General features: G+C 52.6%; 1 protein-coding gene across 1 annotated transcript in view; it reads left to right on the forward strand.

Annotated features, from left to right (window-relative positions):
- The first annotated feature begins 13,645 nt into the window (after positions 1-13,645).
- The window catches only part of COL18A1 (collagen type XVIII alpha 1 chain), a 136,309-nt gene continuing 133,089 nt past the window's right edge, over positions 13,646-16,865 (forward strand). Inside the window, exons 1-2 of the mRNA XM_069100307.1 lie at positions 13,646-13,744; positions 13,850-13,958. Coding sequence (XP_068956408.1) covers positions 13,898-13,958 — 61 coding nt within the window. The 5' untranslated portion in view covers positions 13,646-13,744; positions 13,850-13,897. The remainder of the gene's footprint in view (positions 13,745-13,849; positions 13,959-16,865) is intronic.

Here is a 16,865-nt window from a genome sequence, read left to right on the forward strand (position 1 = left end):
TCCCCTTCCCCCTTCTCTCTCCTCCCCCTCCCCCCTCCCCCATCTCCCTCCCCTTCCTCTCCTTCCCTCCTCCACACTGGGGCTCCCATGAAGCTCCTGGAGAAGAGAGGCCTGCCTTCCCCAGCTGGCTTTGCCATCTTGTCTTTCGCTGGTACGGAGCTTTCATGCTTCTTAAATTGTCTCTGGCCATTCAGCCCTGAATGAGGGCCACAACGGCTCCTCTCACAAACCAGGTCAGGATCGCAGTTCTACTTTGCAGAAGAGGATTTGGAAGGTCAGGGTGGCCTCATGGCATGTCTGAGGCTGGATCCCAGTGTAGTTCCCCAGCTTTCTAGACCAGCCTAGGAAGCATTTTGTCAGGAAAGCCCCCATCCCTCCAGACCCCAAGTCTAAAGGGGTTTGAGGGGTATATGTGGAGCAGTCAGAGGCAGGAAGATGAGTAGAGACTGCTGTGGTGGGGGGAGAAGGAAAGAAGGTGAGGACAGATGCTGTTGGACCCTCGAGGTGGTGACAAGGAACCGTCCAAGTACCATGATCCGACCTGTACCTTGGAAGAACAACTTGGTAACTGTTCTGAGGGTAGATCAGATAGGGGTGAGGCTGGAGGCAGGGAAACCAAGGAGGACATTATTGGTCTGCCCTTCTTGTTCTCTGTGTTAGAGCCAGTGAAGAGAGATGGGGGAGGAGAAAAAGTTGGGGGGAGAATGGAGAACTTGAAAAATGCTCATGGTTAGGGAGCCAAGAAGAAGGAGCCACAGGACAAAGGGGGCCACTGAGGCCAGGAGAGGGCCAGGGAACCTCGATGGTCAAAGGGGAGCTAAGTAGTGAGGCATGGGCAGCTGGGCTGCCCCAGGTGTCATTTCTAACTACAGGAATGGGGGCTTCTCTGGGCCCAGCCGGCTCTTCTGACTGCCCTTTCCCCATTCCTGCCTGGTGTGGACTGGGGGGGTCTTTATTGTCCCTCTTTGTCTTCCAGCCCACTCCCTGCTTCCCCCTCCACATGGTCTTTTCCTGCTTTACAATCCAGCCCTTCTCTCCCTCCTATCTCCCCAAGCGGCTCCCACCAATGTAAAGATGGAAACACACACAACTAGACTTCTGGCCTGACTTCATGAGCTGCCTCCTCCCTGCTTGTGTTCAGTCATTAAGAAAGACCAACCCCACACCCCAACACACACACTCACACACACTCTCCCACTCTCATAGTCTCTCATACTCACACTCTCACTCCCTCCCTCCCTCTCTCTCTCTCTCTCTCTCTCTCTCTCTCTCTCTCTCTCTCTCTCTCTCTCTCTCTCTCTCTCTCTCTCTCTCACACACACACACACACACACACACACACACACACACACACACACACACACACACTTGTCCTTTCTCTGCCCCTAGTCTACCAGTCAGACCCAGGTGAACCCACCTGGCTGCCTATCCTCTTCTGACCCCGGGGAAGAGCGCAGGGGGTCCAGCTTTCCAATGTTTCCAATCAACCAACAAGAATTTCTTAAGGACTTGTCTGCCACCTAAATCAAATACGACTCATGTACAAGTCAAGACATCACCCTATGATCTCATGGGTCCTTTGGAAAAGAAAGAGGAACAGCGATTAAGGGCTTGGTAGATACAAAGACAGAAAGGGAAGGATTCCTGCCTTTGGGAGGGGAAGATACGATGTACATGTGTCAGTGTAGACTCTGGTGTCTGAGCCTCGGCTCCATGCCCAGCCTCCAGAGGAGGGAGGGCTCCGAGGCTGCCCCAGAAGCTGGCCTCTCTCTTCCTTGCTGCTGCTGCTGACGTTGCTCTGCCTCCATTCATAGGAAGCTTCCTAGGCTTCTCTGAATCCCTCAGGTTCATTGTTGACCTTCACATCCTTCATTTCCTTTCCCTGCTCCCAATCCCCTTAGCTCTGTGTTCTTGAGGGCCACTAGGAACATCTGCTCGATATGCAGCCTTTCCTTCTCTTTGGCCCTCAGGATCTGGGGGTCAAAGGGAGAGATGTTGTCACCTTTCTCAATCAACTCCAAGGTGAAGGGGGAAAGGGATTGTGAGAAGCCAACAGACACCCTCCTCAGGCATGACTGCAGTACGGAGAGAGTGTCAGATGAGTGGTAGTGATTGTCATTAAAATACTGGTGACAACAGGGGGTTGTTTCTGGCTGACTGAGTTTTTTATGTGCAGTAGGATTGAATGCAGGGATGGTTAGACCCTGATGACAGACAGGCTTGACCAAAGATGGAATCTCTTTTGCCTACCAGAAACTTACACACCTTTCCTTCTTTTTTTTTTTTTGCTGCTGCTACAGGGTTTTCCCCATTTCCTCAAGGGAGCAATTTGTGGACATCAGCTTACATCAACACTGATCTGAGTCTCTGAGCTGCCCAGAGGCTCTAACACTACTCCTGCCCATCCCTCTCCAGATGACCAAGCGCCTGCCAGATGTGGGCACCACTGCTCCCAGCCAAGGACCCTGGAGCTTGCTCCACTGCCAAAAGACACCAACACCTGTGCATTATAGAAGTAACTTGAGACCTGAGCGAAACTGGCAGCTAGAGGTTTGGTTGGGGTGGGGTGGTAACAACTGGGGAGGGGAGACCCAGATCTGACCCTTGCTAGGAGCTCCAGGGCCAAGGGGCTGGAGGAGGAGGAAGGATGTCCAAGTGTAGGGGACCAGATGCCCCATCATTCCCCCAGATTACAACAGCTAGACATGGATTTCTGAGGTTCTTGGCAGCCTCAGGGCTCCCAAGGTCCTGTTCAAGTCCTGACCTCACCTTGCTAGATGCCAGCCAGGCCTTACCCGATGTCTCCTTCTGGCTGACTCAGCCCCATGGACCTGTAGGGACCTGTTGCGGCCCCTAGAGGAATGTCGGTTTCCTGAGGGCAGCAGGGCCCATTATGTTTTTGTTTCTGTAACTCTGGTGTTATAGATGGTGCCAGGTACACAGTAGGTGCTTAATCAGTGTCTGCTGGATTAAATCCAATGGACTTGAAACTTGGGGGGAGGGAGGAGGGGGAGGGCTGATTACCCTGCTCACCTTGGCAGAGATTGGCCTCCCTCCTTGTCTGTCCCAGATTTGGACCAAGCATCTCCTAATGCCAACAGCCAGCCATGGGGCAGATCCTGAATTCACACTTTCATTTCTGGGTGTTGGTCCCTTTGAAAACCAATAAAGTGATCCCCTCTGGGCCAAGGAGGCAGGACTGTGACAGGTCAGAAACATTAAATATTGGCCATCTTCCATCTGATCCAAGAGGTTCTGGGTTTTCCATGGAAAATATTCTAGTACCTGATCTCTGTGTTGGGGGTTCCAGATCCCTCAGAGTCCATGGATAGATTTCAGAGGATCCATGATTGAGATGGAAAAATGCATCTTTATATCCACTAACTATAGCTAAAATGTAGCACTTCTCTCAATTCTTTAAAAGCATGATTCTGAGCGAGGGTCCACAGGCTTCACCAGATGGCCAAGATAGGAGAAGCCTCTCCAAGGTGGGCTGGGCTCCCTCTAGGCACTGGGGTTGATGCTGGCAGACTGCCAGGCTGCCAGGAAATGAGGGGGGGCTAGAGAAGCCACCTGGCTCCCCTCAACATCACCCTGAGGTCAGTTCATAGGAGGGAGTGTGGCCCCCGGCACAGCTTGAAATGCAAGGCGGGGGTGGGGGGGAGCACTGAGGGAGGGCAAGGAGGCTTCAGGTCATCCTCATGGCCTAGGAACACAATGACTCCCCTCCCTCTCTTCCTTTCTGTCTTCACAATCAAAAGCAAGTCTTCATAACATTAGGAAATGCTTGGATCTGGCTCTTCCAGTCAGGAGAGCTGCATGGGGAAGGGAGGGAATGAGAGTTATCTCAGTGCCAAGGCCAGGCACCCCCATGGGACCTGACTGCTGGCTTTCAAAAGTACATTATGTATGCTTTGAAAAAAACAAGAGGGAGTTCAGAAACCATTAGTTTTAATTCAATGGTAGCTTAAAAGAGGTCAATGCAGCACAGTTGGAGTCAACCTCCTAAACTTCCATAGCCCCTTGGTGACTTCCCTGAGGGGGTCCCTCTGATGCCCAAGCATCCTCCAGCTCGAGCTGTCCATCTGTGCCCCTGGTTCATAGCCTGAGATCCGGGCTTGAGATCAATGATGTAGGGACAGAAGGGGCCTCTCATTCCATGCCCTCATTTTGTCTTACGGATGAGGGAACTAAGGACCTGCTCAGGGACCCACAATCCTCAGACACCAGAGTTCCATGGTGCCAGGCTGCTTCCCTTGATCACTTGCCCTGGACAAGTCATGGTTGGTAACACTCTATGGATGTCTCTCATTATTGTGGGTCTTTGTAGATGGGGATGTACCACTGTCCCCAACCATCCAGAATCCCTGGAGGAAGGCTGATGTTAAAAAGAGACAGGTCTGTGGCTAGAAGGACTTTCCTGGTTTGCCCTGAGCCTTCCTTCCTCCTGTCCTTCTGTCCAGTTTTAGGCCATTCTTGGGTGATGGGCTGTTCATGTTGTCATGATGCCGAGCAGCACATAGACATTATCCCCCTTCCTCTCCCTTGGTAGAGGGGTGGGCTTCTCTCGCTGGGAAGGTCTTGGGGGTCCCTGAAGAAGCCTCGGGTGTTCCAGAGCTCAGCACCCAGAGCACAACTTCACATACAAACAGGAGCCTCTTGGAGCCCCTGGCCACTCAGGACCCCCTCTTCTCTTTGGCCTTTGCTGGGAATCTTCCAGGGGCCTGCTAACTCTCTACCAGAGGCTTAATAAATGGGTCCATGGCTCAAGGGCATCTCAATGCTTCCAGGGGGGCAGCCTGAGTCTAGGCAAAGCTTTGACTTCTTTACTCCCTGCATTTTGGCAGATTTAGATTTGAACCCTGGCTGGCAAAGGAGGTCCATGCCTCTTCCCAGTCCCTTGACTGCCCAAGGCCTACAGCCTTTCTGGTAACCGATGTCTGGTAACAGGTGACTCTACTCTCATTATGAGACAGATCAGGATAGAAATGCCAGTAGATCCATTGTACTTCACCATTATCTCATTGTATCTCATGTAAGTGAGCCTTAAGGAGGATGTGGATATGAGTGGTTCTCTGCGTGTCTGATTTCACCCCTTCACCTTCTGCTGGTTTGTGAGGCATCCCTCATCCAGAGAAGGGCAGCCTGATGGTGATGGTGCAGGGGCTCCAGATCATGCCCCTCCCAGACTGGTGGAAGTACCTGGGGAGGCACAGCCTGGCGAAGAGATTGGCCTAGCTCTGCTTGAACACCTCCCTCCTCCCACCATGGTAAGTAACCAGAGATTACTACAAAGAGCCAAGTTGTGGCAGGAACATTGAGAACTGGTCCAAAGTGGAGTGGCTGCCTTGGTAGGTAGCAAGTTCCCCATCTTTGCAGGTCCCCATACAAGCAGAGAGACTGGACAACTACAGTGTGGGCTCATTAAAGAGGGGGTTCTGGCCGAGGTGGTCTCTGAGATTCTGTCACTTCCTCTCCTGTTCTTTCCCCAAGCCTGACTTGCCCTACCTAGGCCAGGATGACTTTGGCCTGGCCCAAAAGACCTCCTTTTGCGTGCGAAGATAGAGGAAGCTTCCAGGTTCTTTTAGCCTCATCATATGGGCGACTGTTCCGCTCTTATCTAACTTTCTCTCAGAGACAGGAAAAATCAGATTCCAAGTTTTTACCTCACTAATCTTATTTCTAGAGCCCACAGTGTGGACTGTGAATGCTGAAACAGACTCAGAGTACCCTCCTCCTCCTCATCCATTTCTTCTGATTTGCTTTTGACTTTGCCTTAATTTAGGTAGCATCATCATTTTATTATATTGGCTCAGCTTCTCCATGAATAAGGAACAATTCTTTAATTATTTAACCCATCTTTATTTCTACAGCGTATTGTAGTTGTATTCATATAGTTTCTCTGTATCTTTGTAATTAGACTCCAAAATATTTTACATATTCTATCGTTATTTTAAATGGAATTTCTCTTTCATGTATCCCTGCTGGGGGTTGTTGGAATAGAAATGCTGTTGATTTATATGGACTTATTTTATATCCTGGGACTTTACTGAAGTTGCTAATTGTTTCAATTAATTTTTAGTTGGTTCTTTCATGTTTTCTAAGTAAATCATCATACTATCTGCAAAAAGGAATACTTTCCCCCCTTCACCTATACTTATTGGATTTCTTCTCTTGTCTTATTGCTGTAATTAGCATTTCAAGCACTCTATCAAATAGTAGTGCTGAGAGTGGACATTCTTGCTTTACCTCCGATTTTATTCAAAAGGCCTCTAGTTACATATACTTCTGTGTCTGTTTTAGATAGGTACTGTTTATCAAAATAAGGATCCATGTATCCCTTTTTTTCTTATGTTTTTAGTTGTATTTTGTCAAAAGCTTTCTTCACATTTATTAATATAATCACATTATTTTTGTTGTACAAATAGCCTATTATGTTGATAAATTTCCGAATATTGACCCAACCCTGAATCTTTTCTCTTTCATTTCTTGACTCTCAATCATATATTTCTTACATTTTCCACTATCTTCCCTTGTAATTACATTCCCATTTAAGGCACGGAGCACCCAAACAAATGCTGATGTCATTTAAAGGTCTTGTTCCTTCTTTTCCAGAATCTGTCTTCCATTGGTAGGTAATGTCCTTTAGCAGGTAACGGTCCATTGGGTGTGGTTACCTTCCTCTTGGTTCTTTTGTTCATATTTTTCATGATTGTGGCAAGAGGAGGTGGTCAAAAGTCCAAGAAATGATGTCTTGTATGGCCTTTGGACAAACAACCAATCAACATTCAATTAGCAGATAATTGACTGCTGTGTGCTGGGCACTGTGCTGAACACCAAACCAAAGGATGAAATCACTTTCTGACAAATTTCCAAGGAGAGCCTAAGGGCTGTCCAGTCACTGACCAGCAACTTCTTTTCCCATGCTCTCTTTTCTCTTGAGACTGTCACAATGGATGAGAATGTCTTTCCTGCCATAATATTCAGAGTATCTGGCTTTCATGTCCAGTTTTGCCTAAAGTACCTGCAAGAGTCTTCCCACAATCCCATGAGGTAGGCATTGCAGTTGTTCTCATACCCATTTTATAGATAAATCAGTGAAGATGGTGGCTAACTCAGGGCTGATTCACAAAACAGAGCTCTCTCTTCAAGATCACTTAAAGTACGTTTCTTTTCACCTGCATTATTATTTTTAAAGCCCTGATGTGAGCGTTTTGGGGTCCTTGCTAAGTGTTACAGTATTTGCTGATGAGGTAACCTGGGATCCTGTGTCTCCCCAGCTCCCTCCCCCAAAACCACAGGAGCAGAGCTGCAAACTTCAGATGTGCAGCACCCCTCCACAGTGAGTCACTGCCCCAGTCAGAACACCCAAAGTGGACTATATTGGGTCCTGGAACCACATTTCTAGAGGGACATTGATGAACCCCCTAGAGGAGGTCCACAAGGAGGTCTAGGACCTTGAGACCATGCCCTATAAGGAGGACCCACTGAAGGAAATGGAGACGAGAAGGCTCACAGCTACATGCTTGCTGTGATGAGGCTTGGGAAAGATGCCAAAGGGAGGAAGGACCATCTTTGTTCTGCTTGACCCTGGGGCAGAACCAGGAGCAGATGGGAGAAGTGGGGAAGAAGCGGGTTTAGAGATGATGTCAGGAACATTCCCTAAGCAGTAGCCTGCGCCAAAGTGGGCAGGGGCTGCCTTGGGGGAGGGGGGCTCACCTCCCCTCCAGGGAAGCCTCCTCAGAACACCCAGGAGAAGAATGCCTGATGTGGCTGCTCCCGAAGGCATTCTCGCACCGGTGAGTGTTGTGACCTCCAAGGATCCGTGAAATGCCAAGATTCTGGCTGCAGCGGCTGCTGCCCCGAGGAGGCAGCAGGGCCAGCGCCCCATTAGGTCAAGTCTGGTCTTCAGTCCCTGGAGTTCTGAATGGGGCTGCAAACACTGTTTGGGGGCTAGAGATATCAAGTCAACAGGCATTGATGAAGTTTCCATACCGTGCCAGGTTCTACGCTGAGCGTTGGCACTATAAAGACAAAACAAAAATAGTCCCTGCCTTCAGAGAACTTACAGTCTATTACACAACTGATGAGACACTTTGTATCATTCAAACTCCTTTTGGTGGATAGTTTTTTAAAACACTGTTGCATGCCTGTCTCTTATTTTTTCCTTTCTCCAAAGAAAGCAATCCAAGCATGTCATGTGGCAAAATGTAAGTTATGTTCGGATTTTCCATAGAATGTGTGACTCACCTCTAATTGTTCCTCTGGGGGTATGTGGGGTGGGCTGAGGGGCAGTGGGAGAGGAAGGATAGACTTATGTGTGGGGGGGATGTTTTCCAGAAGGGAATAGAGGGGTGGATGAGTACACAAAAAGCCCCCACCCTGATCGAATTTCCACATTTTCCATCCCCTCTCTCCACCCTGCCCCTGGCAATGAGTCACTTTTAAAATGAAAAATATTTGTCAGCTGAATAACCCCAGTCTGAAATTCACTCCCCCCGGGCAGCTAGACAGGGCAGGTAAGGAAACCTGGCTCTCACTGCCTGCTGATGAGTCAAGGAGATGGAGTGAGTCAGTTGGCCATTGTCATCCACATGCATCCAGGGCTGCCGGCTTGAGTTTGGGCCAACCTGGGTTAAAGCCAATTCAGTGACCCCTGTAGGGCTGACACTGGTCCAGGTGTCCACTGGGGGGGGGGGTTGGGTCTTCTTCCAGGAAACCTTTTATGGCTTCAGGCTGAGCTGCTCAGAATTGTTTCTGTCTCTGCATAAACTCTCAGGGAGACTGTGATGACTGAAATCTGGGAAGGTCTTCAGGCCCATGGGTGATTGCTTAGACCAAAGTCTGATGACTCCTTCTCTTGTCTACCCCGGCAGAACTCCCCTCTCCCTCCCATTTTGGGTCTAGTTCAGCCTTGGAAGAACCCAGCAGTAGCCTGAGGAGAGCTGGTCCTGTCCTTCACTCCTATCACAACAGCTTGGGTGGTGGGGGAGAATGATGGTATCTGAGTTCTGGAGAAAGACTAGAATTAGACCAGCTTTCATCTCCGAACTGGAGTGAGCAAAATCTCCCTTCACACACCTCAAAAGCCCTGGAACAGACTCAGCCCCCAGTCACCAAACCATCCTCCAAACCCAAGACATTTCCTTGTCACACCTCAGCACATCAGGAGGAAGAAGATGTTGGAGTTCTCAAGCAACAGCAGCCTGTTTTTTTTTTTCCATAGCCAATGAATGTCATTCCATAGTTAATGATGGTCTGACCCACAGTCAGGTCCAGGTCTGCTGGTTGGGACCCTGAGCAGGAGCAGTCAGTGATGCCAGGAAGGTAGTGAATTAGGGCGACAGCACCCTGCTCTAGAGTGGGGCATCTTGTTCAGCCTCCCTCCCCATTTTCCATATGAAGAAACTGAGGGCCAGAGGAGTTCCATGACTTGCTAAAAGTCAGAGAGGTAGTAAGTAGGTGACAAGCCAGCATTCAAACTAAGACCCAGTGATGCCAAGCCTAACACTGGTGCTCAGCAATTTTCCCTGGCACCTTATGGTTGCCTCTCAAAAGTCACATGTGTAGGCTGGGAAAAAATGAGCTCACTAGATTAAGTTGTTTCTGATAAACATGTCAGACGGACCACACCCTCATTGCAGGCAGCTCCATTTGGCTTATAGATCACATGTCAGATGCCTGAGCTTTAATACAACCCAGAGGATCAGAAGATGACAAGTGGATGGCATCCCCACGCTCTGTGGCTGTGCCCTTCAGACATAGAGCTTGCCTGTGGCCCAGCTGCGGCGCCCTCCACATCCCTGGGTCTTCTCATCTCCCCTGTGGTGACATTGTCTCTCTCACATTGCCTTCTCCTAGTGAGATGGAAGCTCTCGGGACTGACTGCCCGCCTCACTTTGTAGCCTTGATGTTGGCACATTGTTAATGCTTAAATGCATTTTCTTTCAGTCTGACTTATTCATTCACTCTACAAGCACCTTTTGAGGAGCACTAGCCTCTGCTCAGTGTTGTAAAGCCTGACCATTTCATTCATTCCAGGTTACCCATGAAGGCTTAAAAGGGCTATGCCAAAGAAACAGGGCAGGTCTGGTAATGAGAAAGTCAGAGAGAAGGAAACATCTTCAAATGCACCTTTGTCCATTGGAAGAAGTCCTGAGGCTTCTTCTCTGGGGGGGAGGCTAGCAGCAGCCTCTGGTGCATCATCTCCTCTCAGGTCCTCACTTGATAGATAGTGCCAACTTTGCCCTGGCTGACCAGAGCCAGGGGGCAGAGGTAGATGGGTGGGACACAGAGAAAAGAGAAAGTGGACAGCAGGAAGCGAGGTGCCATGGCATCAAGGTGGTGGCCATCTCGTCCCTGCCAGGGCTTGCCACTAGTTTGACTCCCTTGCTCACCAATGATAGTTAACTACAGCAAGAAGTGACTGGAAGAGCTCGGTCTTGACTACCTCCAGGCCCCACCCTCAACTCTGTCATCCAGTGACTGGCGTCCCAGGAAGCCCAAGCGAGCTGGCAGTAGATCTCGAGCTGCATTGTGTTTGCATGCTTGGGACACAAGAGGCACTGGTAAACTGAGCTGGGTCCACTTCTCGGAGAGATTGGAGGGGAAGACTTCTTTTAGGAATGGGTGGGACTGGATGACCACTGAGGTCCTTCCCAGCTCAGATGCTAAGATTCTGTTTGCTGTGCACAAACTGCCATCTCCGGATGCCACACGTTTGCTCAATCTGTACCTCTGTGTTGTCAGTGTGTCTCCCAATTATTGCCCCTTCTTGGGTCTGGCTTCCCTTCGGGCTGAGTCCAGGTGCCACTTCCTACAGGAAGCCCTTGCAGATTCCCTGTTTGGTAACTTTTCTCTCCTCAGAGAGTCAGTCAGTAAACATGTATTGAGCCCCTACTATGTGCCAGAATTACATTAAGCACTGGAGATACAAAGCAAGCTGATCTTAGAGTCAGGAAGATATGAGTTCAAATCCAGCTTTGGGTACTTTCTAGCCCTGTGACCTTGGGCAAGTCATTTTATCTCAGTATCCTCATCTGTAAAATGGGGATAATAACTCCCACCTCCCAGAGTCGTTGGTGAGATCAGGTAAGATAAACCTTCAAGAGTTGTATAAAGTCAGCAGTTATAATGATTACAGTACCCTCTGTATTAATTTACTAATCTGCATTAATCTTCCAATCCATGTAGGTTCTTTAGGGCAGGGACGATTTAAGTTTTGTCTTTGACCTGTGTCCGGATGCTCCTCAAAGCCCAGGTCTGACCATTTTCCTCCCTTGCTTTTGCTGTTTGGTCATGTCTGACTTGCCAGGACCTGATTTGGAATTTTCTTGGCAGATACTGGGATGATTTGCCATTTCCTTCTCCAGTTCATTTTACAGATGAGGAAACTGAGGCAAACAGGGTGAAGTGACTTGCCCAGGGTCATACAGCTTGTGTCTGAGGCCAAATTTGAACTCATGGAGATGAATCTTCCTGACTCCCGGCCTGGCGCTCTGTGCACTACGGCGCCACCTAGTGCCTCACCTTAGTAAACTGCCACTTTCAAAGCTTCACAATCTGGCTCCTTCCCACCTTGGTATCTGTACATTTTACTCCCATTCATGCACCCTGTGATAAAGGGCACCTGGCTGGCCTCCTCCGTGCTGCTCTTCCTCGGTCCCAGGCTTCACGCCTCAGTGCAAACTGCACCTTCTGCCTTTGCGGTCTCTCTCAAGTCCGGTTCTTTCTCTCTGCAGTTAGCTCCCCTTTACCAAGGTCTAACCTGTACAGATGTTTGTTACTGTCTCCCCCCCACTGGACTCGGAAATCCTTAAGGGAGGGGTCTCTGGTTTTGCCTTTTTCTGCATTCCCTACTCTTGGTACATAGCGGGGAATTAGCTTAGTGAACGCTTGCAGCTGGCTTGTCCAATTGAATGGTTTGGATTCTGTCTCCCGTCTCCCAAGGCCCCTACTTGGTTCAGAGACTGAAAGGAGGGCCTCCCTGAGGAAAGGTGCTCCTTGGTGGGTCTCTGGTTTTACCTGGAGTCCCATTCATTCCTCCTTTCACAGCTAGTCCCTCATGAAGGGACTTAGTCCTGAGGCTTCTTCTCTGGGGTGGAGGCTGGCAGCAGCCTCTGGTGCATTGAAGGCCAAAGTAGGACCTAAGCTAAAAAGTTGTGTTGGGTGGGAAGGGGGAATGGAGGTGCCAGATCAGAGGGGGCCTCCAGTGCCTGGCTGACAGGTTTGTATGTGATGGGGTAGGCCAGAGGGGTCACTGGAGATCTCTGAGCCAGAAGGATAGGATTGCAAGTCTGAATAAAAGAGTGTTCTCTGAAGGGTTTGGACAAGATGGCCTCTGGAGGCCCTTTTACATCTCTTGCCCCAACCCCCCAACCCGGACCCTTTTCCCTCCTTCTCTCTGTCTCTCCCTCCCTCCCTCAGAAGGCTGGCTCTATCAGTCCCAGTGTCTGGTGATCCTGCGACCACCTCAAGGTGCCTCCCCCACCTTAGTTTCCTTCTCTGTAAAATGCCAGGTCCAGGCTAGATGGCCTCTGAGGTGATGGAGGAGGGATTGTGGGAGAGCCCCCAGGCAACTGGTTGGGGTGAGGTGTGGGGGAGGGTGGCAGAGGCCCTGTTATCCAAGGGATGTCCCTGGGAGCAGGAGGGAGAGGGCCCACTGGGGCACTATAGTTCAGGCGGTGTGCTAGGCCCTGGTCACTGACTGGGAGAGAAGAGAGGGAGGGTCCCAGGGCAACACCAGGTTTCAGATCCCGGAGAACATATGGATAGGGGCATGTCGTCCTCACTCCCCAATCCTCCACTCCCCCCCCCCAAAAAAAACCCACCTGATCCTTCCAGGCCCCGCACCAGCTTCTCTTCTCCCCCCATTAAACTTCTAGTTCTTCCCCTTAAAAACCAAAACTAATAAGAACACTCTGCCCACCTCTGAATTTCAGTCTCTGGATGCCAACAGCTGCAAGAGCACTGGGGCAGCAGGCTTCGGTCCCTCTGTCCTGAGCTGCGGGGCTTGGCCCCAGGCGGGGGCGGTGGAGCTGTCCAAGAAGGAAGGGGGGGGGGTGCCTTTCCCAAGGAGAGCACGAATCTTACAAGACAGGGTGAGTCTTCCTAATTCCCCCAGCCCCTATCGTCCGAAGCTGTCTAGTCTGTGGGGGCCCCTAGGCCAGGTGAGGGGGGCCAGTGGCTCTGAAGCTTGGATGCCCCGAGAAGGTCCGGCTCAGGGCCGGTGGAACCCGGGGTCTGAGCGCACAGCGTCGCCTTCCTCCATCTCACCTACTCCTCAATTTCTCTCCAAGGGAAAGTGTCACCCACGTGGGCCTCTCGGGCGAGGGACTTCGGGAGAGGAGCTGGCCACTTCCCCGCGCAGGTTGGGGCGGGGTTCAGGGAGAGCCCCGAGTGCCTCTTTCCCTCTTTCTGCCCTTCCCGCGTCCACTCTGTGCCCGGGCCCCTGACCCCAGGTGCAAAGTGGAGCGCTAGGACCCGGGGGAACGGCCGCCTAGGCCCCTGAACCCCATCCCCCGTCCCCTGTGCCCCCGGCCGTAGGGCCAGATGAGGCGGGGCGGAAGGCCTGGGGGAGGAGCCCGAGCCTATAGGCCCCGCCCGTCCCGCCTCTTCGGTCCCTCCCTCCCTCCCTCCCTCCCTCGCGGGCTCTGGCTCCGGCTCCCTCTCCGCTGGCTCTCTCGGTCCCGGCTGCTGGTGGCCTCGCGCGCCCCGGCTCGGCCGCCCCCGCGCAGCCCCGCAGGTAAGGAGCCCACGAGCCCATCGGGGCTGCCCTGGGCTGGGGGAAGGGAGGCTGGGCTCCCTCTGCCTGCTGGCTCGCCGCTCACCGTAGCCTCTGTCCCGGCAGGTGCCCTCAGAGCCCGAGCGGGAGCCGGAGCTGGCCCCGCCGCCGCCGATGATGCCCCTCCCGCTAGTCCTGGCGCTGCTCACCGCCGCCTCGGCCGCAGCCGAGCCAGGTAAGGACGCGCGCGGGGCGGGGAGCTTGTTCTAGTGCGCTCGCTCGGAGCCCGCAGCCACTCGCTGCACCCCCGCTCCTAGCCCCCGCTTGTAAGCCCAGCACTCCCGCGCCGCCCCTGCCCGCCGGGTGGGTCCTGTTCTTAGCTCCCGGCTCCCCCTGCTTGTCCTCGGCGCCAACTTGCGCCCAACTTCGCTGCGAGGAGGCGGCGCTGCGGGGCCCCTCTGGCCCCAGCAGTGGCGGAGGCGGGCGTTCGGAAGAGCGAAGTAAAAGCACCGGGGATGCCGGGCGGGAGGGAGGCGTGGGAGTGGGCCACCTGGCCGGCACAACTGCGGAGAGCAGAAGCGTCGGTTGGCCGGAGGGCCCGCCTGGGAGGGAAGGCAAGGTGGCTGGGAAGCCCTCTGGGAGCTCCAGCTTGCGGCCCCCTCCCTTCCTCCCTCTTCGAAAGAGGGGGCATATCTCCACTTTGCAGTGGAGGAAAGCAGGCAGGAGGGCAGCTCGCCCTCGCCTGACCCAGACCCCTCAATGGCTTGCCTCGCCTTCCCCTCCTCTCCTTTCCCTGCTCTCCTCTCTCCTTCCCTCTCGGGAGTTTGCCCCTGGTTTCCCGGCAGCTCCTGGAACGAGGGGGCCTTCCTGGGAGCCAGGCCCAGCTCTTAACTTTAAAAGGCTCTTCTACTTTCCTTCTGCCTCTGTGTGCGTGTATGTGGGGGTGTCCTTGTCTCTGGAGTGAGGGAATGGGCATTTTTCTACTCTGGATTCTGGCAGACTGTCTCCTGCACTCTCCTGGACCCCAGGGAAACCTTCCCTTCCAAGCCTGGTGGGGCCACAGCTCACAACCTCCCCACCCCCATTGACTAATGACCGGGGAAGGCAGGAATGTACCATATATTAGTAAGGACGAGAACGGAAACATGGATGGGCGGGGGGGGAAGGTGTCCGAGGGGGGCAGCGGAGGGTGGCTGAAAGTCTGCGGCCTGAATCACCTCATTGGTCCCCCTTAGGGGGAGGGAGGCATGCACAGATAAACCTGGACAGAGGACGCAGGGGACCAGAAACAGGAATTTAGCGGGACAATGGCCACTTGACAAACACGTTCCCTCGATGGTGGACAGTAGCTGGGGGGAGGGTCTGGGGCTCTGGCAACCGACAAACCAGGCATCCTCACTTGTCTCATCCTTCCCTGCTCTCCATTTGCTCCCTAGGAGTGCTGGGTGGCTTCATTTCTCTGGGAGCCAGCTGTTTGGGCTGGCAGCTGGGGCTGGGTCAGGGGCAGCTGCTGACCTGGGAAGGAGGAGAGGAAAGGTGCCCATCACCACCTTCTGCTTCCTAGCCTTTGCAGTCTTCTGTTTTCTGGAGATTCGAGAGTTTGCAGCCAGCCAGAGCGTGGGGAGGTATTCTCAGGCAGCACCAGCTCAGGGGTTTTCCCTCTCACTCAGTGAGGCTCACCGGCTTGGAGTGCCTGTCTGGGGAAAGCGCCTCAGGCTCGGCCTCTGCCTCCCAGCCCCAGTCACCCCTCGGCTCCCACAGCTGCACTTGGACCAATTTACATCTGAAATCACTCCCCCTGGATTCTTCCTCATGGGGCAGTCAAGTTGTTTCCTGTACATGCCTGCAGTGCTGGGGGATTGAGGTTCTACGTCGTTCCACATAAAAAAGCTTGCGGGGCAGGGCAAGGACTCGGAAGTTCACTTGTTCAGACAAAGAGAAGGAGGCTGTGGCAGCTTGGACCCAGCTCCTGTCCCTCATGGACTCAGGCACAGCCAAAGTGCTGGGGCTTTAACCCTCTTGGCAGAGTAAAATGGAGCCCAGGACCTGGCAGAGGATGGTCTTTGGGCCAGGTAGGGAGAATGGTCGAAGAGATTTCATCACTGTGTCCATTATGGAATAGCCTATGGTGCCCGCAGTGACAGGGCACACGTGTGGGGTGGCGGGGCAGTGAGATTCTGGGAAACTAGTACATGTGTCTTCAGGTGATCAGCAGCTTGTATATGTGTATGCATGTGTGTGTACTCATGCATGTATGTGCATGTGTGTATAACTGTGTGTGATGGGATGGGGATGGATATGCTATGAATTACCTCACTGTGGCCACAGGAAGACATGCTGCTTTGCCGGACCCGGCTGGCCCAGGCTCAGCTGCCAAGTTCAAGAACAGCCAGGCCTCTTAAAAACCTCAGCAGCATAAACAGGATGGCTTGTAGAGCAGTTTGAGGATCTCTCTGGGAGCTAGGATGGCCAGCTGTTGTGAACAGAGGCTCCAAGGACCGGTCACTCATGCATCGGAGAGTTTGGCCAAGTGCCAAGGGCAGAGTTGATGCAGGTCAAGGACTGGTCGCATTGACTTGGATTCATGTCACGGGGAGACTTGGAGAAGCCTTTCTCCCCTCCTCCCTTCCAGCCTGTGGTTGCTAGTGGCAGAGATGCCCAGCCAAGCTGTCCAGGACTGCTTTGGCATAGAGAGCACAATGTAATTAAGGTGCTGTCAGGGGCAGCAAAGCTGGGCCATTACCATGAGCCTTCTCCCTGACAATGTCGGGCTGTGCATGGCGGCTCTGGGAGCTGGAGGCTCCAGGGTTGGACATTGGAGCTCAGCAGGGAAGCCACGGCCAGTGTCTGGAATGAGGGACCAAGGATGAGCAGGTGCTCCCAGAGCCTCTTTCCGTGGTCTGTTAACCAGGGTTTCTGCTTGTAGGCGCCTGGGGCAGCACAAAGGCAATAGCAATGGGTCAGTTCTGTGTTTTGCCCTCGGAAGCAGACCTGGCAGAGCCCCTTGGAGCCAACGGAAGCCGAAGTCCGAAGACGCACAATCCCCCTTGGGAACAGAGTGTTAAAGAGGCCCACTACACCCCTGGTCGGTTTCTCTTCCTTTCCTTGCTTAGCCTTGGCTGAGACACCCTTAACTCATAGT

The sequence above is a fragment of the Petaurus breviceps genome, unplaced genomic scaffold (assembly GCF_028583685.1).
Source record: "Petaurus breviceps papuanus isolate PSGF00001 unplaced genomic scaffold, PetGlider_PUasm1.0 387, whole genome shotgun sequence".
NCBI classification, from domain to species: domain Eukaryota; kingdom Metazoa; phylum Chordata; class Mammalia; order Diprotodontia; family Petauridae; genus Petaurus; species Petaurus breviceps.